The sequence below is a fragment of the Aythya ferina genome (assembly GCF_964211825.1).
Source record: "Aythya ferina genome assembly, chromosome: 1".
NCBI classification, from domain to species: domain Eukaryota; kingdom Metazoa; phylum Chordata; class Aves; order Anseriformes; family Anatidae; genus Aythya; species Aythya ferina.
The window spans coordinates 135660541-135682709 of NC_140296.1; the positions used below are offsets into that span (position 1 = coordinate 135660541).

At 41.8% G+C, this 22169-nt stretch overlaps 1 protein-coding gene across 17 annotated transcripts; it reads right to left on the reverse strand.

The window, feature by feature from the left end:
• Positions 1-980: 980 nt before the first annotated feature.
• CDPF1 (cysteine rich DPF motif domain containing 1) lies at positions 981-21108 on the reverse strand. 17 transcript variants are annotated; one of them, XM_084506986.1, is made up of 6 exons: positions 14235-14649; positions 12769-12799; positions 10082-10146; positions 9234-9357; positions 7199-7310; positions 1334-1778 (listed from the first exon to the last, which is right to left on the reverse strand). In XM_084506986.1, the coding sequence occupies exons 3-6, from the start codon at positions 10125-10127 to the stop codon at positions 1629-1631; spliced, it is 432 nt and encodes a 143-aa protein (XP_084363112.1). In that variant the 5' UTR covers positions 10128-10146; positions 12769-12799; positions 14235-14649; the 3' UTR covers positions 1334-1628. The 17 variants fall into 17 exon arrangements, with proteins under 17 accessions (XP_084363122.1, XP_084363110.1, XP_084363120.1 ...); XM_084506996.1 differs by lacking the exons at positions 10082-10146; positions 12769-12799; positions 14235-14649 and adding exons at positions 19907-20113; positions 20995-21091 and having other exon boundaries at positions 981-1778; positions 7094-7310; XM_084506984.1 differs by lacking the exon at positions 12769-12799 and having other exon boundaries at positions 981-1778; positions 7094-7310; positions 14235-14684.
• Between the last annotated feature and the right edge of the window lie 1061 nt (positions 21109-22169).

Below are 22169 nucleotides of genomic sequence, written 5' to 3' on the forward strand. Positions count from 1 at the left end.
TGGGTACACCTTCCATGGCTGTGGCATGCCTACATGTCATGCTACCCAAAGGCACATTCTTACTGAGGTGTGAACTGCTCTAGCCAAGCTTTTAAAACCTACTTTCAGGCTAAGAGTTTAAATACAACCTGCTGCAAACGTTATGAAATAAAGGAAATAAACACTTAGATAATGTTTGAGAAAGACATTTGCCGGTATAAACACATGATATGATTTCACATAAGTATGTTGGTTTTTGTCAGCTTATGCCTACAGTTTTAAGATGGAAAGGCAATATGATTCCATTTATAGCACCTCACTCTTCAGAATTCTGATTTGAGAATGAAACTGAACTGAAACAAACTAAACTGAAATTTAATGCTATTCATTTTAAGTAAGTTTTATATCACTTTCATTGAAAGAATAATACAGAAGGATGCTAAAATATTAAGTTCTCACATGTAACTTTTTTAGGCAATTAATGATGCGCATGTTTTTTATGTTTTAAAGCAACCAGAGCTTGAAAAATATACTAATAGGTCCATCGTTGCTACTCTTAGTAACTGCAAGAAATTCCAATCTCCAACAGGGAAAACCAATATCCTGGGCTCAGTAAAAACAGAATGAAGGATTTTAGGACACTAGAAAGTCTTAACGAACTTAAACTATCTCACTATGTTGATTGCTTTCTAACAGATGGACAGTTTTAAATTTAAATTTTCCTTGTAATTAAGTCAATGTCAACACAGTTAATCATGAAATTAGTATTTAAACTAAACACATTGCTTTTTCCCTAACAATTTTTTATGTTTTTTTCTTTTCTTTTTTGACTGAAACTGTTCCTCAGATCCCTACTGTAGCTGTTCAATTGCCCAGTTTAGGAAGGAATTGAGCTTGGGAGCTAAATAAGGGTCCTTGGGAGCATAATAAGGGTCCTTACCATCTCCTATTGCTGTGCAGACATGGGCTGGATGATTGAATAGAAAGTGACTGCAGACTTACATCACATTTATTTATTTTTTTATTACATTATAAATGCTCTTACCTTCAGAAGTCTTAATGCTGTGATATTACCGAGATTAGGATCTTGAATCCAGGTATTTCTGTGGGTACCTATGACATTTTCTCCCAACAGTTTTATTTTACACTTAAAAATAAAGCTTTGAATTTCTTTCCTACTGTAATCTTACCAAGCTAGCACTGTCAGGTTAACACTTGGTATATATCAACTTTCTTGGACGTATACCGAATTATATATACCAAATGGATAAATCTCTCTGATTTTTCACAACACTGTGGGAGTGTCAAGAACAATACAAAACAGTGAAATAACAAATGAGAAATCTGGACATAGTTCCTATACTTTAACACTGTTTATTTTTTTTTACTATATGCATTTGGCATGTGACAACAGGCTTGTCTGCCTTTCTTTCTAACTTTTCAACACCTTAAGGTGTTATTGCTGGTGCTGCAACTGCTGCATGATGATGCTTGAAGCCAAGCCAGTTGTAAGGAAATATGTCACTGTTTTCTGTAGTAGTGAGCTGATAAAGGTTACTTCTTTAAAAGGAGCAACATGATAGTCTTAAAAAGGAGAAAGCAGAAAGTGAAGCCAAAGAACTCTCTCTCTCTCTCTTGTCCTTCAGTATTTATGTTCTTGTATCCATCTTTTTACCAGGGAAGGATTTTTTCTGGGGCTTTCTTCTATCCATATCTTCTTGTATTTCCAAAGGAAAAGCCTGTAGGTTTTCATTCACGCAGGGGAGACAGAACCTTTTGGAATAGAACAGACTACATTCCTGTTTAAAAAAAAATAAAAAATGTTAGTGGTACACAAAATGGAACTGCTTAAATTCCAATCTCATTAAACCACATTCGTATTTAGAATTCTTCTTATGAATTAAATTATTCTTCTAGGTTAAAGAACAAAGCAATTTTGCTCCTTCCTTTTCAGTAATTCTAACATCTGGTTAGAGCTAACTGAAAAATAAAAAATTGGACTGTAACAATTGCTAACCAAATTAACTATCACATTGTTCACTTTAAAGAAATGACCTTCATCAGCTTACTACTACAGAAAACAGTTACTCATTTCCTTTCAACTGGCTTTTCCTTCAGCCACCATCCATGATTCTCCTGGAGTTATCACTAAATTCTGAACAGGAGTTAATGGGTTAGCAGGAGCTGCTGTTGCTGATGGATTATCCCTGGAGAGTTAAACAAGAATAAAGACATCAGTTCAGATGGATCAGAACATCTTTCTGGGAGTAAGAGATTCTTCTAAAGCTAAATCTTCATTTAGCTGTTTGAGATTTCTACTTACTGGGAGGATCTTTTGACTTTCTGCACTGGCATTTGAGACTTAAAGGTTCAGAAAGCTCTTCCTCACCAATTTCCACAAAATGGCCTAAGGGCAAACACTATGACACTGTGATCTGGCATAGTTAATATTCGATTTGGTTAACAAGTGTTACAGACCCCAAATTTATTTTTCGTGCAGTTAGCTCTAACCAGGTGCTACAGTTATGGAACAGGAAGAAGCAAAATTGCTGGAATATTTTGATCCATTTGCAGTGCAGAGTTTGGACAACTGGAGGAGAAGTTTATTACAGTGTTATTTCTTTGCCATGCACGTGGTTCTGTTGTGCCGATCACTAAATTCCAAATAGGATTTAACAGGTAAGCTAGGGCTGGTGATGCTGATGTCTTTATTCATGGGGTTTTAAGCATAAAGACATCAGATGGATCAGGACATCTTTTCGGGAGTAATGGATTCCATGGGTTTTACCTAAATAGCAAAGTTTTCCTCTTGCCATGGTCATTTGTGGCTGGTCTTTCTCTGGGGGCTTGGCTTGGATCTTTCCACATTTCTGGTCTCACTTTTGTTTCCCATGCCTCTGTCTGCACTTCAGCAGCAGGCAACATATGATTACAACAAAATCACAATCACCCTGTCTCTGTGTGACTTTCAGTCCTGAGGAACAACTTCTCTTCATCTATTGTCCTTTTCTGCACTGGCTGCCAGGCTACTTCATATTCACAGCAGTGTGAGACCTCAGTCTCCAAAAAAGCGCTCTGAATGGTCTGAGGCTGGATTTCAGTTGCCCAGACTCCACAGCCTATTGTTTTTTGTCTCTTGATATCCTTAATACTTTAAGCTTCTGATTAAAAAGGGAAGATTAGACTTTAAGTTGGTCCTACTATTGTTGTTTGTGTTACAATATGGCATTTGGCTCCCCCGCCCCCAAGTTAATTTCATGGCTCCATAGTGATGGACTCTGCACCACAGGCTCTTGCTCAGCAATGGCACAGGAGAGGAGAGGCTTTTCCCCCTCTCTGCAGATGGGAAACTGATACGTGAAGACCCAGCCACTCACAGATATACAGGCACTCAGCTTGCAGCCTTTTAGCTGAAATGAGTTGCCAACTTCTGCTGATTTCCACCTATGGAATTCATGCAAAAACTATCACTATGAACCATGCACTTCTGGATGCTGGGTCCACACACCTTTAATCCTCCCCTCCTCTCTCGGTAATGGGATAATTCAGCCTCTCTGTTGTTTTAAAGCCATATGAATTACACTTAAGGTGTATATTCAAGCCCTTCCTTGATCATAATCCTGATAGGACTCTGCCCTTAGTTGGATAGCTGTTTAATTCTTTAATGTGTTTTACACCTTCTGCAACCAAGGCAGGAGGGATCATTTTCATTACAAACTAAATAATCCAGTGCAGGCAAAACTGAGCTGCCAAAGCTGACTGACAGTTTATTTCTGCTTTCACATGGATCATGTCTCAAAGTTATATATATAGGGGTATTATCTTAACCACACTTGTAAAGGAAACTCTAATGTAAAGGAAAGGTTGTGCCTAACCTTGTCCAGGACTGACCTTACTGGCCTGACCTGAAAGTTGAGTGGAAAGTAGTTGTAGTGTTACATTTATCATTTAATACCTACAACCATGTCCAGGATCAGTGTTTACTCAGCTTCTGCTGTGGTCAGCAATAAGGGATGAAATTTGTATTTCTTCTCTAAAAGCCACTTCTTTTAGGTGTTTAAAACCTCTGTTTAGTAAGTTTTGCAAGAAAAAGAAAAAGCTGTTTGAAATGACTAATATGGTCAGCTTTTATCATTTCCTCTCCCCTTTTCTGAAACAGGAAAAGGGCACTTGACCTTCCTAAGGACTTTTACCAGTAGTTTTATTATCCTCCTTTTTATATTTTTTGGCATGTTTTAAGACATTACAGATAATGATTAGAATTATTCCACTTGGACCAAATGCACTTACTAATACATTATGCTAAAGATTGGTTCAGCACAGTGATGTGTGCTGCAAGCTGATTGAAGTAAGTGAACTTGGTGAAACTTCAGAGAACATTTGAAAAAGTGAGCTTATGACCATTATGCAGAACAGTTGCTAAGTCTTGACTTACTTTGACATGGAAACTGTAAGGAAAGACCCTTCAGATAGCACAGGATGTCTCAAGAAAAGCCTAAAATTTGATCAGCCTCCTTGGATATAAAAGCTAGCAAATTTAATCCAAGCCCTTTGCCAAATCTAAGGTCAGAAAAGTCTTACTCTTACCACATGTTAGCCTACTAATATTTTGAATTAACATAAAAATGACAGCAATCTTTCACTGAAAGCTTTCCATCATACTGGTCCAGCTTCTTCCCAACAGCGGCCCAAGAAAGAACGATTTTCGTTAACTTCAATTCCTATGTTAAAACATTATGGAAATGCTCAGTGTAAGGCTGAGTTGATGTACTTAGGTCAAGCATAAAAAGGAGCCAAAACAACCCACAGAGATATTAATCTGACTTTGGCTCTTTCTACTGCCTTGGAAAGTTTTTACTTCCCTGCACTCTAATCTTCCCTACATGAAAGAGGAATAGTATGTGTTTACCTACTTTGGTGTGGGTGTTTAAAGCATTAATTATCATTTATGCAGATCTCTTTCAATGTTACCTAAGCAGCATTGCTAAATAGATTTTGAAACCATGGTTGTATGCATGATTCACTATCTAGCCTGGCCAGTTTGGTAAGGAATTTATTTTCAATAATTTACAAGCAAGGTTTTGCCTCGAGTGATACCAACAGGGCAATCTTGAAGACTCAGATAACAACAAATAAATGACCGACATATTTCTCCAATAACTAAAATAGGCAAGAATGCCAAAAATACTAAAAGAGACTTTTACTGGCTCACTGCTAATGTCCTCCATGCTGTCATGCCCTAGATAAAATTTTCAGTTAAATAAATCTTTTAAAAGACAAAGGCCCGCCTTCATTCAGAAAAGGCACACCGTGTGGAAAGATACTGAGGCTGAAACTCAGACCTTCTGACAGATTTACTTGTCAGATTTGAAAATATCTGTTAAATCCTTCATAAAGTCAAACACTCCTTAATTTGGGAATGCAAATAGTGAAATGAGCTCAAGTTTGCCCCAAATGTGCCTGAGATACTAATTCCGTGCTGCTATAAAGGAGGGATAAGCCTGACTTGTTATGGCAGGAATCAAGCTCACAAGCCCAAACTATCTGGCTAGCTCTACTTGCCTGTATGTTTGCTCCTCCTCTGGCTGTGTGTGGGAGTGAGGCAGCTACCAGCCAAGACGCGGACATTGTCACTAGGAAGATCTTGCTCCCATGTCAGCTTTGCCTCCACACAGTGCACACACACACAACTGCCCTAAGCTTGTTGGCTCTGGCAACTTGACCCAGCTATCGAAAACATAACCAGAGAGCACTGGGGCTTCATCTGATTCCCTTATTCCCTTCATCTGATTCTCCTTAGTGCAGCGGGCCAAATCTATCCTTAGTACTACCTCCCTGCGAGTTAGGTTAACACCTAAACTTATCCAAGAGTGCCAGTTTTCTTCAGCTGTGTCTGTATAACCCTCTAAATTTTGTCATTGTAATTTGTCCCTTTGCTTTTTGCTCAAGAGAATTTCATATGCATTGGCATATGAACTGTCTCAATTGTCCATACCATCTCACCTCTGGCTCTGATCAAGTCAGAGGTGTTCTTCATCCTACCTTCATCCAATTATAACTGGCCACCAGAAACCATAAAAAAATTCCACACCTTTACAAAGTGCACATCTGTTTTTTGTTGTTTTGTTTGTTTTAAACTCATGCTGCCAGCTACTTTCATCAAGTATCACGTCACTGAAGCTGGCCCCTAGCAACTGCAGCCAAAGAATGGGCTGAAAAGGTTGTATTTGAAAATTGCTAAAGATGACACGTTAGCTGACACCAAGGCACATGTGATTTAAGCACATTGCTCCAGGTTAAGAACAGCCACATTGATAGAGAAGGCCAGGATATGGCTGCTCTCTGTGCTGACACGGTGGTGTCTGGTTGAACAAACACATGCTGTTGTCCAAATAAACAATCCAATGACATGTCCTCATGGATTGAATCACCCATGCATCTGACTATTACATGAGTCCTAAGTCTCTTTCAGCCACAGAACTGGCTTGATAAGGGAAAAGAGTAGAACCTTGAGTTTTCCCAATTCATTCTGCTGCCTCAAAGAAGCACAGTACAGCCTCCAGACACTGATAACTGTGTAATAACTTGTCTTCATTTTTGCTTTGAACTCACAGCAAACAAAGGGACCAGTTTGGCACTGAAGAGAACTTATTAAGACAGCTGTAATTTTGCACCACCTTTCTGGACTGCACTCAGATTCCATAGCTTAAGGTTGCCTACCAGCTGCTATTCAAATTCATTCTTCTTTGGAGAGCTATCCTAGCATTGCACAACTATCCTCCCTGCTCACTTTCTACATCCAAGCTTTTGCAAACTGGATGGCAACCCTGTGTTGTGGATGCAAACCTAATAATCCATGGGCGTTCATAACCCCTTTAAGGAAGAAAAATCTACCATTGGTATAGTACAATATACCATGAGACCTTAAGGTCTTGAAGTAATATGTGAACTCCCCTTCATTTTCATGTGTTAATAAAGAAGAAAGAGCATGAACTGCTTTTATGAAGCTAGACTGTGCTCTTCTGTAAATGACACACTTAATTTTGCTGATCATTTCTATTTTATACAAAGAGCTTTATCTGGGAGAATCAACAAGAACATACAATTAGCCCACCTTAAAAATAGTCTCTTTGGGTTTTTGTTGCTTGCTCTTTCTCTGATAGATCACCAGGGCTGGAACAAAAAGTGATTGAAAAAACTTGTTTTGATTGCCACTTACTGCACCAATGCACACTGATAGGCCACACAAACTGCACAGAGACCCAAGGATGAGGATTTTTTCCTTGTCAGGTGTGAAAGGATCCTTCATGACATAGCAGTCTTCCAAAAGCCTATAAGAGAAGAATGTCATGCTTTCAAAGATAGATCTTGCAGTATGGGAAGAGTTGAAAGGAGGCAGTTGCACAACTTTAAGTAGGATTTCTGTTCTGAAGCTGTCTGCATCTGAGTATAAAATAAAAAGAGCTTTCACTGCTCTTAATTATTTTGGTGCTGTAAAGCTATGGTTCCCATCTTTTGCTAGCAGGACCTACTAGCAGAGAACATTACAATGATATGAAATATTCTTACTTTATGTCAGAGACTGTACTGTTTGCTTCAGGGTAACAAGGGAGAACATTTATTGATAATTTGGCAACCTGCTTGGGAAAGACTAAGGCATTATGCTTTCCGGGAGCTCCAGGCAAAACAGTGCAGAAGTCTGTTGGGTGTCTGTCTGCACAGGGCACCCTGCAAGGCTGGCTTATTCTTGCATCAAGCTTGGATTCTGTAGTAATACGGAGTACAATATATATTTAAAAGGTATTCTGTTAACTCATACTACCTTTTAATTGCCTATGTACACACACACATGTATTTACACGTGCATCTGTAAGTGCATTCCTTTCTCCTTTTCCCTCCACTCAATGAAAAAGTGGCAGGGCTTAAGCTTTCCACTGGTAGGAAGGATCAGGGATATTTAAATGGCAGATCACCTTCTCAACAAGTCTTCTAGTGTACAAAGACTGGATTACCTTTACAAAGCTCCCCTTGCAAGATTGAGTCTTAATGTAGTTATCACCAGTGCAGAGTCCAGGCCATTTTACAAGCCTTCAGGTTTGGCATGTTTCCTGCAGTACTGCAATTAGGCCCCATGAGTGGACCAGAAAATAAGTCTATAAAGATAGAATGCAAAGCTTTTTCTTCTATGCACATACAAAAATGTTATGCTTCTGCATTATTCTCTTGCTTTTTGAATCCCAGCAATTCAAATAAAGCTGAGATGCTAAAACTGAGCTTGGATAACCTAGTTAAGGTTCATGTTCAGCTTTGATTCACACTCTTTATGAAGGGACCTGATCAAAGGGGGTCCATTTCTCTTCTGAGTGGAAGACGGGAAAAACAGGAGCACTATGGGATTTGGAATGATAAAAATACCTTTGCTTAAGGATAACACATCAGATCTCAGCCCAGCTAACTAGGTGGTGACCAACAGCTGTTTCCGTTTTGTAAGAAAGCGAGCAGCTTTAGTGGGATGAAACATTGAGTACATGCCTGACTTCCAGTTCTAGTGAGTTCCTGGCCATGTTTGCCTGATGGGTTTGTTGAGTGGGATGGCTTCAACAGAGCTGCTCATGTATTTAAAGCTGTTTTGTTCTGTGGAGAGTTTGATGTCTACAGACAAAGTAGTAACTGCATTTTTTCTGGTCAACCTATCCCTACTTGGCAGAGAAGAAAAAGGCTTGAATCTCCTAAAATGTAGGTATGTACTAAATTGCCACGCTTTAATGTCATACAATCAGACAAAGAATTTTCTAAGTCATGCAAGAAAGCATCGCTGTTCAAAACTCCACATGCCAAACAGCTCTTAAAAACTGTATTTACCATACATATTTAATTCATACAGTGTTTATGTTTTGCCCAGATGACATGGCTGCAAGGAAATGCTGTGCTGACACAGTCAGTGGTATTCTAGTAAGTAAATTATGGCACAGGTAAATTGTAGGGTGGCCAGCAGGGCTGGAAATACATTAAATACAAATCTTTGCATGGCACTGAAGCGGGATCATAAAGTTGGTATCTGTCCTTGCTATCAATACTGTACAATTTATTTCAATTTTTTCCGTTGGAAAAAAAGAGGTCACTAAGTACCAAACCTCCTATTCAGGGTCAATATTGTGTATTACTGGGTTAACACATTGCACGTCATTCTGCAGCACAAGGCTTCTGATGCCCATAGCAATACTGAAATCTGTAATGTGGAAGACTGTACTTACTCGATAGAGCATGTGTTTGGTGGTTTCTGCCCATAGTATGTGTATGGAGCTGTTAAGCCACATAGCTGACATTTGAACTCTCCTGAAGGCTGAGGTTCTTTGGGAGAATCCATCTTTAAGTCACCTACAAGAAAAGCAAAAATCTTACAGCTCCAAAATGCAGTACATGCCTGCAACTAAACAGAAAACTGACTATTGTAAACCCTCGTTAATACATCTTTTCTCCCAAACCAAGTTGGTTTCCTATGTCCCAGTTATATTTCCAAATTCCTCATGTGATAGACTTAGAAATTACAGAGTAGGAGTCTAAATATAAAAGTTCACCTATTCACTTAGAACTTGAATCTGGTAAAAGGCCTGGAGCACAAGTCCTGTGAGGAGTGGCTTTGGGTTGTTCAGTCTGGAGAAGAGGAGGCTCAGGGCAGACCTTATTGCTCTTTACAGCTGCCTGAAAGGAAGGTGTGGGGAGCTGGGGGTCGGCTTCTTCTCACAGGTAACCAGCGATAGGACTAGAGGGAATGGCCTCAGGTTTTGCAAGGGAAGGTTCAGGTTGGAAATGAGGAGACATTTCTTCTCAGAAAGAGCAGTTAGGCACTGGGACGGGTTGCCCAGGGAGGTGGTGGAGTCGCCATCCCTGGGGGTGTTCAAGGAAAGGTTGGATGTGGTGCTCGGGGACATGGTTTAGTGGGTGATAATGGTGGTAGGGGGATGGTCGGACCAGATGATCTTGGATGTCTTTCCAACCCTACTGATTCTCTGTGTAATCACCCGGTATCTAGGTAGAATATTGGCCCATTCAAACCCCACAGGACAGAGACGGTACTCTCAAAAATGTTTGGGTCTTATACCTTTTATGAAAATAGGCAGAAGAAGGAGACTCTGCTTTACCTTCATTGAAGATACCCGTATATTTCTATAAATGAGAGACTGAAATGAGATGACTGAAAGATTTCGGTCACCCACTACAAAAGTGTAGTTATCAACACAAGGCAGAAAACATCAGAAGCTGTGCTTTGTCAGCTTTGGTGTCTATGATACTACTTGTTTAAAATCTTGGCCACAGATTTCCATTTGGGAGCTTAGCCTTCACTGATTCCACTATATGAGAGTCACACTGTGCAGTTTTCAAAAAGTGTGGTGTAGCACGTATTCTTTTAGGACCGACTTTTTTGTGTATCCATGATCAGATCAAACACAGCTAACCATGTCCATGCCCAAAACTTGCACCTATCCATGAATGAAATGTGTTTACTTGTTTGCAAATCAGGTATCTTTGCTCACCTGCACCATTTTCTTGAATGGACACTTTCCCCCTGCAGCTAGTAAGAAATGTCAAGTTTTAGCTAATGCCCTCATGCCTTGCACAGCATGCAGCTTTCAGCTATAAACCTCTCATCTTTTTTTAAGTGAACCAGCGCCGGCATCAAGCTGTTCAAAAATGGATGCTAGGAAGTCAGATTTGGACAACATCTGAGCAGTTACACTGTCCATGCTCACAGCTGAGCTGACATCCAGCTCCCTGCTGCCTAAGGACAGAAGGTCATTCCCCCTCTTCTTGGCCTTCCATACGTATCCTTCCCCTGCAGAGCTGATTCAGTTCACTAAGGCTGTGTCTCTATTTATGTTTCAGCTTAGGTCAGGGGTGTTCTTTGGGAATTAGTTGCCTGACTGTCCCCACTTGGTCTGCATCACGAAGCAGTCTTAAAGCACACAAACTGGACAGTTTCAGATAGAGCTCACATGAAATACATGTATGTGCTCCAAAAGCATACCTAATACACCCCGACCTGAACACCCAACTAACGGGCATTCCCTCTACAGGATAGGACTCGAAATACCCTGAAACATATAGAGTGGGCAGCTGATACCTGGCATCAAATACTTCAGTCTATGGTTTTACTTATTGTAACGCACCAGTTACTAACGTAATCAAAAATAAAAGAGCTACCTTTTTTTTTTTTAACCTCAGTGCCTTTTTTTTTTTCCTGTTGTGGGATAAATTGGCTTGCAGAGGAATCCAACAACTTATAACAGTAGCAGAAGATAAGAAGCACAACTACACAGCCAGAAGGGGAGGGCTGAGATGAGGGACCTGTATTTCCCCCTTTCAATGACAGTAAGCTGCTATTTCTGCTCACCCTATGTGGTGAAACTGAATCCTTAGAGACATATGCTGCTAAGGTGAATTGGGGGCAAGGTGAAGTAGAGCTGTGACTACTTGTCATGTAATATTCCAGAAGAACAGGGAGCCCCAAGATCCTCAGAGGTTACAGAGGCTTTATAACAGACACTTACTTCATAAAGTCCTACCCAGTTAAATCCTGAAACTTAACTTTGTGAATAATCTCCCTTACCTTGTCATTCTTTGACCACCAGCCTTTCCACTGCCATTCCTGGCATTTCTGTAATACAGGTAGTTCTTCAAATATAACACACACGGGGCTGGGTACTAGTTTCATAAATAAACACAACTCTTGAATACCTAAGGCAACTACGTTTTTTGCAAAGTTATGTAAACCTTGGATATTATGTATTTTACCTACCTCATAGGGATGTGGAGAAAATTTAACGAAGTGCTTTCAGATTTTTCAGTTAACGTGTAAACATAATAACATATTTCTTCCTGTATATTAAAACTGGGATTCTTCAAACTATACAAATTCAAATAGGAAGCCTGCTTTTTGACCCTTACATTTTAGGTTTAAAACATAACCCCCACAAACATACCTAAACTTACTTTTTTTGTTGGCAGTCAGTAGCAATACTGAGACATTCACCTGTCTGAATGAAATTCAGTCTAGCACACTATGCAATTTTTGGACTTTTTTTTAAGAGGAAATAATTAACCCTATAGAGGTAGAATATGGAAATTTATCTGAATTAAATAGAGAACACCATCACAGTGATCGTTTTGTTAAAATAAAGCAAAATGCTAAGAAAAACAAAAACAAAAAAGGATATTTATGGCAGTTGGTATCACAGACTTTGGAATGAATGTGTCCTTATTCCAAGTCAAAAGAACAGCCCTGGCTTCAGAGCTGAAGTGTGTTGGATATAGAAACACCTGCTCTCATATAGACCACTGGAATGTAGAAGAGAATCTGTTCAGTGACTACCACTGGGAAGGAATGATATCTATGTACAAACAGATATTTGGCTATGCCAGTTGAAAAGCATATGATCCTGCCTGCAAGGCACAGATGAATTTATGACGCTTTCCATTTTACTTCAAGCTTGTAAGTCACTAGTATCAGCTGTACCAAGTTTTATTTCATTGGGAACGGCATTTGTCCTGAGAGCTTGTCTGCACAGCAGCGCTTAGGAAAGTTAAGGTCACTAACTTAAGGTGTGAAATTGACACACACACACAGATTTCAGGGTGAATGCTCCCACTTGGAAGAAAAGTTTGCTATATAACAAAGTAAAGCCATTCTCCTTCTGAAGAAAGAATTTTAATGACATGTAATAAACTTTTTGTTTATGCATGTGCTTCACAGCTTTAGTCTAAACCACCAAGCAGAAAAATCCTACTCACAAAAAACTTCTGGTACTTCCAAAAAGCTCATCTGCAATTAAAGAACCATATTTTTATGTCAGACAACAAATGCACAAAAGCAATTCTGGGATAAAACCACAGTCAAGATAGACAGACACTGACAGACACCAAGTATATACCAATTACACGATGAAGGATCTCTTAAGAAGGTAAAAGTCAAAGACGCTAATCCTATTATAATCATGACAGGTAAATTTGTGACCTCAAGTGACTTGAGTCATTGCTAGTAATGGCACCAAATGTTTCTGTTTTCTTTGGGAATTTCTGAAGAAGCACGTTGTCCCAGTAATGTGTACCAAAAAAATCTTCAAGAACAGCTTGTTTAGAACCAAATTCTGCCAAGGGCTTGACATTTTGGCTGTAAGCCGCAAGGTGCTTAAACACATACTTACTTGAAGCACACGCACAGCTCTTCTGAAAAGAACAACACAGCTACCAACACACACTCGATTATGAAGCGAACACTGAACTAGCACGCTCAGCAGAAACCTGCCAAGTCAAGCCCAGATTGCTGCAGGACGCGTGAGGTTGGCCCAGGTGTCATGGCAAGAGGTAAAGCACACTGATCTGAATGCCTCGCTGAGGAAATAGTTACAGTAAAAGAAAGGCCCAGGTTAGACAGCAGTGCTGTAACAGTGTTGCTCCATGCTGACTGATATATGATACCCTATGGATGGAGGAAATGGCTCCCAGTGTGGTTCTCTAGGGACTCCTAAAAACTTCAGGCCAGTTCTGCTTGGAGCATTCTGCTAACAGGCCTGGAAGGCATGCCAGAAGTAGTAAATCACCACCAAATTGTCAGGGTCAGTGGCAAAGTAGCGGCACTGATAAGTAATCTGATTTTCTTTGCTTGAAACCTTGTTAGTGCAAGTCTTTACAATGCAAAGGTTAAAGCCTCTCTTAATACTCCATGGGAGACTTGTGTATTTCTGAATCACCAGTAAACTAGAGCAATTATGCAAGAAAGAAACTGCTTACAAACATAGACTTTGGTCGGAAGGGATGTCAGCTAAAACCAACACTGACACACCTTTAATCCTCTCCAATTAAACCCATTTCTTCTTCCTGCCAAGATTTTCCTGCCATATCCAGTGCTGATGATGGTGACCTATTAAAATATTCACAGCTTGACCCTCAGTGGGAAGGAGTGCTCTCTGCTGGAAGGCTAGGAGCCTCTGAATTCATAGCCTGGTTGATGCCAAGCTACTCTGAAGCATTTGTCATGATATAAATTTAAATCCACTTCAGCACCAAGAATGCACTCACCTCCTTCAGAAAAATCCATTGCCCAACTGCCCAGCTAACGATGAAGCAGCAGAACCTTCTTACTGCTAGTTAATCCCCGCCTGAACAGCTCTCTCCCTCCAGTTCTTTCATGTTATTGCCCTGAAGGCGTGTTTAGGGCACCTGTTGGCTGCCTCCCTGCTCTTCCTGAGTTGACTTACCTTGGGCTCAGGGTAAGGAATTAGCCCAGGAATGCAATTTCACCAAGCGCGGCCATTTGGAACTTCTACTCTTATTACCTCTCCCAAAGATCACTTGACTGAATTAAGCCTTGACTTGTTGCAGCAACTTCTTCCTTCAGGCCAGGAGGCTGGTGCTGGTCCTGCTGTGCTCCTTCTGCTCCGAAAGAACTGATGTCTCAGCAGGACACAGGCTTCCCTCTGGCAGGCCCCAAGCCCTACTTTTTAATGACGGCTAGCCCGGGTCCCTGTGGCAGCAAGATAAGCAGCCCTGCCAGGGACTACGTTATAGGGCTCACCCTGGAGGTGGCCAGAGATATGAAAGCATGTTTTCTGAACACTTGGAGAGAAGTGTTTGAACAGGGAAATGTGCCAGAGGAAAGAAAGGAATAATATAGATAAGCAAATCAAAAATATTCCTAATGTAAAGAGGTTTTAGGAACGTAAGATTCATCTCAGAAAGGCACCTATCGATAAAATGCATGGTTTAACAAAGCTGAGAAACTATCACTTAAACAAAAACAAAACAAAACAAAAAAAAAAAAAACAAAAAAAAAAACCAACTAGCCCAACTGGAACATGGCAGCAAGCCAGCTCTGAATTAGACAGCATTTAATAAAGAATTTCAAATTAGGTGAGAATTTAACAGCTTCACACAGGAATGCTGCAACAGGGCACCAGTTCCCGGGTACATAGCGCTGTCCTCTAGTGGACACACCGGAACTGTACAGCCCCGCTGCTTGGCCCTAGTGCTGACAGTAGCTGCTGGGGATTCCTTTTCCAGCAAACCAGCTGTTATGAGTGGCTCAGGTGTAAAAGCCCCACTGAGTGGATGATGCAGTGAGGGTGAATTAGAGTAAAATAAAGGCAAGTTGCCCAAGCACACATGGCAGAAGCCATCTCTCCATGTCTGCCTGCAGAAGCACAGTGAGTGGTGGACCTCTGTTGTGTGACAGAACAACCCTGCAGAGGGAGAACTGCAGGGTCATTAGTTCTTCCTTTCCTTCCCCTCCTCGGGCCCTGAAATTATCTACGGTCTTTTTTGTTCTTTTGCTCAATTCCCCTCACTACTCTTTCTTCTGGTCTCCCAACTGGCTTTCCTAAGCAGAGTGCAAATCTTATCACACATCACTATCATCCATGCTAACCGTTCTATACATAAAATGGCCTAGAAATTACTTAAAATAAGGACAAGAAAATTTGTTTCTCTTCTCACAGCAGTTACAGGGACTTGGTGAAGATGCGGTAACATAGGACACCCAAACAATGAAGTGAAAACAATTAATACAACACCACTTCTGGATCACAGCTATTCCTTGCCAAAAGAGGGAAAGCAGACCTGAGATCTGATTTCATTAAATCTCCCTTTTGGTGTAACCAGATTAAGTAAGCATGCTACAGCCATAGGCTACCCAGTCCTGAACTGATTTTGTTCTCCTTCCAAACTGCTGCTCCCTATTATAGCTTTGTTAGATAAATATCCATAGTGGGGAAGAAGAAGAAGGTAGTAAGGCTCTGTTAATATATGTGATGATGCTTCCCTTTAAGTTGTCCTTTAAGAAAAGTTATGGTGGGCCACACATGTACCAGTGAAAGTACCAGCATGGTTAAGCATAATCTAAACTTAGTGCAACAGTTTCCTACGTAGCCTAAAATAGGAACACTAAGATTTGGTGGAAATGCAGAAGGGAAATATGGGAAATAAGACACTGCAACTTGACATAATCCTGAAAGAATTAAATATAGCTTCAGTGATTTATCTCTCTGCAGAAAGCCAAGTTGGTACTGGAAGGAAATATCCCCTACTACATGGGGTTGCACGCTGCAGTGTCCTTATTGTGACAGGCAGCGCCAGCTTTCCTGTGACCGGCAAAATGTTCTTATTAACATACCAAGGGAAGAGAATTCTTTCTAGTAAGATGTGGCTGATGCTCTCAGTTTGTTAGGACTGATCAGCAAGTGAGGACTTCATAACAGAGAAAAGCAAAACCTTTAAAAAGAAAACACAGAACCATTGGGGTGGGGTGGTATGGGGTGCATACTGCCTGCTTCAAGGAAGTTTGAGAATACAGAACAAAGTCCTGACCCCACTATATGCGTAACACTCTCATGCACATAGCCCCCCACACCTTCTTGCAGGCACATCCTCTTCCCCCGAAAGGCGCATTCCTCAAGTTTTGTTGTCCCAGCTATTGTGAACAGCAAGCATGAGAAAAAACAACAAAGTGAGAGATGTTCCCTATGAAGCCCCCTCCCACTTAACCCTTAGAAACCCTTTTCTTTTCCAGGGTACTTGGTGGGAGCATTAAAACTTCCTTTTTTTTCCCAATTACAGTGCAAATCAGAGCTTCAGAAATGAGCTGGCAGCTTCAAGCCTTCCTCACTTATGCATGTAGTAAATTCTTTTCCTGACATGCAGCGATATGAAATAACATGAAATCAGCCAGGCACTACCACCATGAACTTTTACCATGTTTTCCAGTTAGTCCCTTCGCTCTTCTCTGAAAGACTTTGCTTTCAACCATTACTTGGATTACTTTGCCTAAAAGTAAGTACAGAAGCTAAGGCTGAGCTTGCTTCTCTCAATACCTGATACTCTCACTAAATATCAAGGCTCACTTCCATGATTTTCTGTAGACACAGATAAATGATATTTGTTATCAGACAGTGGGAGACATCTTTTACCACAGACAGACAGTCTATTGTTTTTTTGTGTGTGTATGTGTGTGTTCTGTATTTTGCACAGCCTGTCAGCCAAGCATGTGCGCTTATGCTCTTCTTCCCCTCCAGAGTTCTTTTGAACAAATTTCCTGCTCTGTTCATCACAGGTGAAACAGGAAGGAGGCAGGTTTTTCACACTGACAAATCTCACGATGGATGAAGGTGCACGGATCTTAGAATTCACCCCAACAGAATGGTCTGCTCCTACTGGGTCATATACAAGGAGAACAGGTGTGCAAAATCAGGGTAGTTGTGTCTTGCTGCCCTAGAATCTCAATAATCCAGTGACAATCAGCAGCAACCTCAATGAGTCATAAATATTTAAGTAGCTTTTCTTTGCCTTAAGATCTCTTTATTCAGCAAGCGTAAATGGGACTAAGACCTCACTGAGGACCAAGAGAAGAGTTTGAACTGCAGAGTAGAGCTAGTTAAGTAGCAAAGTTGATGGGGTCTTGACAGAAATTTTATAGGCCGTATGTTTAGGTCAAGAGTTTGTAAAACTATCAGATACAGCTACAGATAGCACTTAAGCATGCTGTGAAGTTTATGTCACAAATTTAAATGCACATTTCCTTTTTGCACATATGCATACACCTGTGATTAATTAGTAATAACTGAGCAATGGAAAAATTATGACAAAATTAACAGGAGGGGAAAGAAGGCTTAGCAGGGAATTATCGGGTAGTTATAAGACAACCTTATTGGAGGCAACATGTTTCATGGGTCAGCTGGCCAGTAAAAAGGAAAAAACAGAAAGAGCCGGTAAAAAGGGTTCAACATGCACCGAGGAAGGAACACTACAGAACAGTCATTGTGATTTATACTTGTGATTTATCACAATCACTTGTGATTTATACTGGTTGAATGGGTTAAAAAAAAAAAAAAAAAGTTTAAGCTTTTTTGGTTCATTGATTTTTGTGCCAACAAACACTCTCCTTTAGCAAAAAAGGCCAGCGCAAAGGTAATGTACACACTATTTCTGTTTAGTGCCTCAACAAGTCTGCGGAGCAAGTTTCCATTCCATGTCAGGTTGATAACAGAATCCAAATCTTTTCCTACTGTTGCCAACAGATAAAAACCTCCTTCAGTCAGAACACCTCCAAGCAAGTATGCTCTATGGTTGCTCTATGTCTGCAGAGTAAATGTTTCAGGGGATTCTCCAGTGCTCTTGATGATGCAACTTTGCCTTATTTGTAGAGATGTACATCCTTATGGTATTTGAGATGAGATATAAAGTAATCCTGCTGTTACAACAGCTACGTTGCCCAGCAAATTTCTCCCTTTACTTCACAAATCAATACATGAGGAAAACAATGTCTTTGACGTTCCATCTTGGAGCATGAAGGACTTAAGTTTTGTCTATGTATCTTTAATTTCTTATCACTTTAATGTAACCACTTTTAGTGTAATACCTTCATGTAGGATTAGTTATGGTTACAAAATTGTGTTCGTATCAGTACACCTTGCCAACTAGACCAGTTAAGGAAAATTAATCAACATATGGTATCTTTGCATTAGCATAGGTCTACCAGTCCCTCCAAGGTATTATATTGGTAAAATCAGAGCAGGGAAAGGTACTAATGGAAAAATCTTAACTAATGCACAAACATGTGAGTGCTGAGGATTGGTCTCTTCTCCCAAGCATCATGTGGTAAGATGAGGAAATGGCCTCAAGTTGCGCCAAGGGAGGTTTAGGCTGGATATTTGGAAAAATTTCTTCACTGAAAGGGTTGTGGAGCGTTAGAACAGGCTGCCAGGTTAGCTGTTGAGTCACCATCCCTGGAGGTCTTCAAAAACGACACAGATGTAGTGCTTTGGGACATGGTTTAGTGGTGGGCTTGGCAGTGTTAGGTTAAAGGTTGGACTAGATAATCTCAGAGGTCTTTTGGAAACCTAAATGATTACAAGAGTCATGCCCAGTGTGTTTTCTAGGAGTCACACTGGTATTACAAACTACTAGGACACATCCAATTCTCTGATTCACAGATGCCTAGAGATGGAAGACAGCTTAAGGGACTATTCAGTCCATCACACTGAAGACACAGCTGGCTTTATGTATGTTGATGTCACTTTGCAGTGTTCATAGACTCTCCTTCCAGCTCAGGTGCCTCAGAGACATTGTTATAAATGAAGTCTCAACTCAATCTGAATTTAGTAATATTAATAAAAAAAATATTCATAAGAAGTATAACAGCTATAAAAGGTATAAAAGGCAAGTAAAAAGCACTGGGTGTGCGGAGAGTCTACACTCCACCAACAGGCACACACGAACATCAAACATTCTAAATATACAGAACATTGCCTTACATACTAAATGCAAGTATGCCTATACATTTGTACAATCAGAAAAGGTAACAAACAATCCTTTAAGTTCCATGACTTAACAGTCTCCATTTTCCATTCCTTTTCTTGATTACTAACAAGTCTCCATTTTCCATTCCTTTTGAACAATATGTCTCACTTTAAGTTGTCAAGCAACTCGGTCTTATGGCCTTATGTATCCTGTTCTTCCCAGATTGAAGAAAAACATATCCATCTCCTTTTCAAGGCCAATGTGGCCTGGGTCAAAAGGCATGCTCAGGTCAACAGAGAGCGTAACAGCAAAAGCCTTCGATGGCTGTAGCAGCAGAGGGGCCCATGGCGTAGCAGTCGGATCAGTAAAGGAGCCCACAGCTCCCTCACTATCTGGCAAGCCACATGTTTGTGATTGTGGGTCCACATGGCTCTTTAAGGCCTCAGAGATTGCTCGCCAGGTGCCAAGCAATCCCACTGCAACCTTGTCATTTTTACTTGCAGAGTCCCACACCTTGACCTCAGTTTGGTCCCATATTTCAGGCTCATAAACTGTCCAATAAGGAAAACTAGCTGTAAGGTTACCAGGACAGTCTTTGTTCCTAAGGACGTATGATTCCCCATAATGCGCAACTGCTTACCAGCTAGAGGCAGTTGTGTGCACGGGTCTGCTTCTCTCAGCTCGAGCTTCTCTCCAGCTCCAGTGCGCCTACTTCCAGCGACTTTCTGTACGAGCTTCTCTGAGCAGTTTGCTGAGTCTGGCCGAACCTATCTTCATGAGGCAATCAATGTGTCTGCTCCCATCCTGGTCTCTGTTCTGCCAGCCTGTTCCTCTTCACTTCTTTTTCCTGCTTATTTATTGATGTAACTTCATCGTGTTGCCTTTTTTATCTTGAGGGCAGGCTCCCCTCTTATGCCCTTCTCTCCACAGCAGTTCTTTTCAAAACAACTTTTCATTGGTCAAACAACTTTGAATATAACAACAACGACAGCAAACACCCAGAAACATCCATGCCTTAATGGCTGGAGAACAAGAAACAGGAGACTGCATGGAGTCTCCTGAATCACCCTTCTTTGTTCCTTCTAAGCTTTTACATTCCTGATGGCCTCATCGTTGGGAGTCTAATGTTATCTCAACCACGGGGCTTTCCAACCCCCATGGCCACACTCTCAAATCTCCCCCTTCTTTATTAATATCAACCATTTTCTCGACACGAATTACCACTCCATATATAACACATGACTAACCTCTCTTCTTAGGAGAGGACTCTCAGCACCTTTGAGATACGGAGGTATTCCCTGGGGTTCTCAGCAAATTCAGAAACTGTGCTGCCACCTCTCGTACATATTGCAAACTTCTCATTTTTAAAAGGCAGCTGAGTACCCGAGGGGCCATTTGTACTCCCAATGAGGCGCTCTGGCCTCCCTGTTCCTGTAGAGACGGCCCTCCCAGCCCAAAGCTGCGATCCCCAAACCACCAAGGTCAGCTGCACGCAACCTCGTACCAGCAGCGCCAGAGCCTCACTGGACACAGGCTTTCCCCCAAGCCCTTAAAGCCCATTCCCCGCGGCCCTTCGCAGGGCTACACCCCACCGCTCCCCGCTCGGCTCAAAGACCCTGGCAAATAAACCGGGCGCCCCGTGCCCGCAGGGCTGCACCGCAGAGCCCGCGGCGCACGCACAACCACCGGGCCCCGGCGCCGGGCCGCGGCCGGGCCGCGCTGTCCCACCTCTGTCTCGGCCGAGGGGAGGGGAGGGGAGGGCCGGACCGGGCCGGGCCGGGCGGGGAGCGGACACGGGCCCCTGGCTCAATGGCTTCGCAGCGCCGCTTCCGCCTCCGCCTTCCGGCTCCCCGCCAGGCCCGATCCCGCCCCGCTCAGGGGAAACAATGGGTAGACGGCAATTAATCGCGGCTAATAATAAGCTGTGAGTGGTGATACGGTGCCTGGCTGTACGTAATGTCCGTCAGGCCAGCCGGGAGCACCACGCTCCCTGCAAGCGGCGCTCACAGCCGGAAATTTCAGGAGCGAAGGTGACGACAGTGCCTGGCACCTTCTGTGCCTTTACCAGAGAAGGTACAAAATAACGCCATTTAACCCGTGCGGCGCGCTCTGTGACACTGCTGAACTACTCCAAGATCTGAAGAAAGGCTCATGCCCAAAACAATCTCTTTTTTTTTTTTTTTTTTTTTTTTTGGAAAAACAAACAAAACTACATCTTTGGTCTTGAAAAAAGATACTACCTCTCTTCACAAACTTGATCTAACACCTTTCTGAAGGAATATAATTCTCTTCCCACCAGCAGCTCACCCAGCTCACCCCTCTGCAAATCGCTGCAAATCCTACCATGGCAGCCCTGTCCGCAAACCATGTGCCTATTTACCTCCAGGCTGTCATACGTGGCTTTGGTGTGATGGTTGGGAGTGCTCAGGCAAGGAGTGAAGGTAGTGTTTTCTGGTGCCAGCTGTTGTGCGACCTGGATGAGATGCGGAAGGAAAAGAGGACTTAGAGATGACTGTTGCAGACAGGAGCTGACCATGCTGAGTGGATAAGACAGACCTCATTTCTGAAAATCTGTGACAGGCAACTATCAGTTTTCACAAATTTCCAGAGAAACGCAGGGCCCTTTATTCCGGTAACTCTCTCTTGAGCACTCCTGGCCAGGTGAGGCTGCCTTCTCTGAGGTTATTTGCAGCATAAAAAATACTGTCATGGCATTCCAGTGCAGCTTTTGCACTTCGAGTTCCCCAGGAAAGCAGCAGCAGCAGAATGTAACAGGTGTTGTTCACAATTTTGGTATTGTTTCACAAACTTTGTGGATGGAGGTCCGCAAGCTTGGTAGGAGAGGCTGCTGAAGGAGGGAGCCTTGTGTTGGCAGGATGGCCCTGTTTTGGTGGCAGAACAGT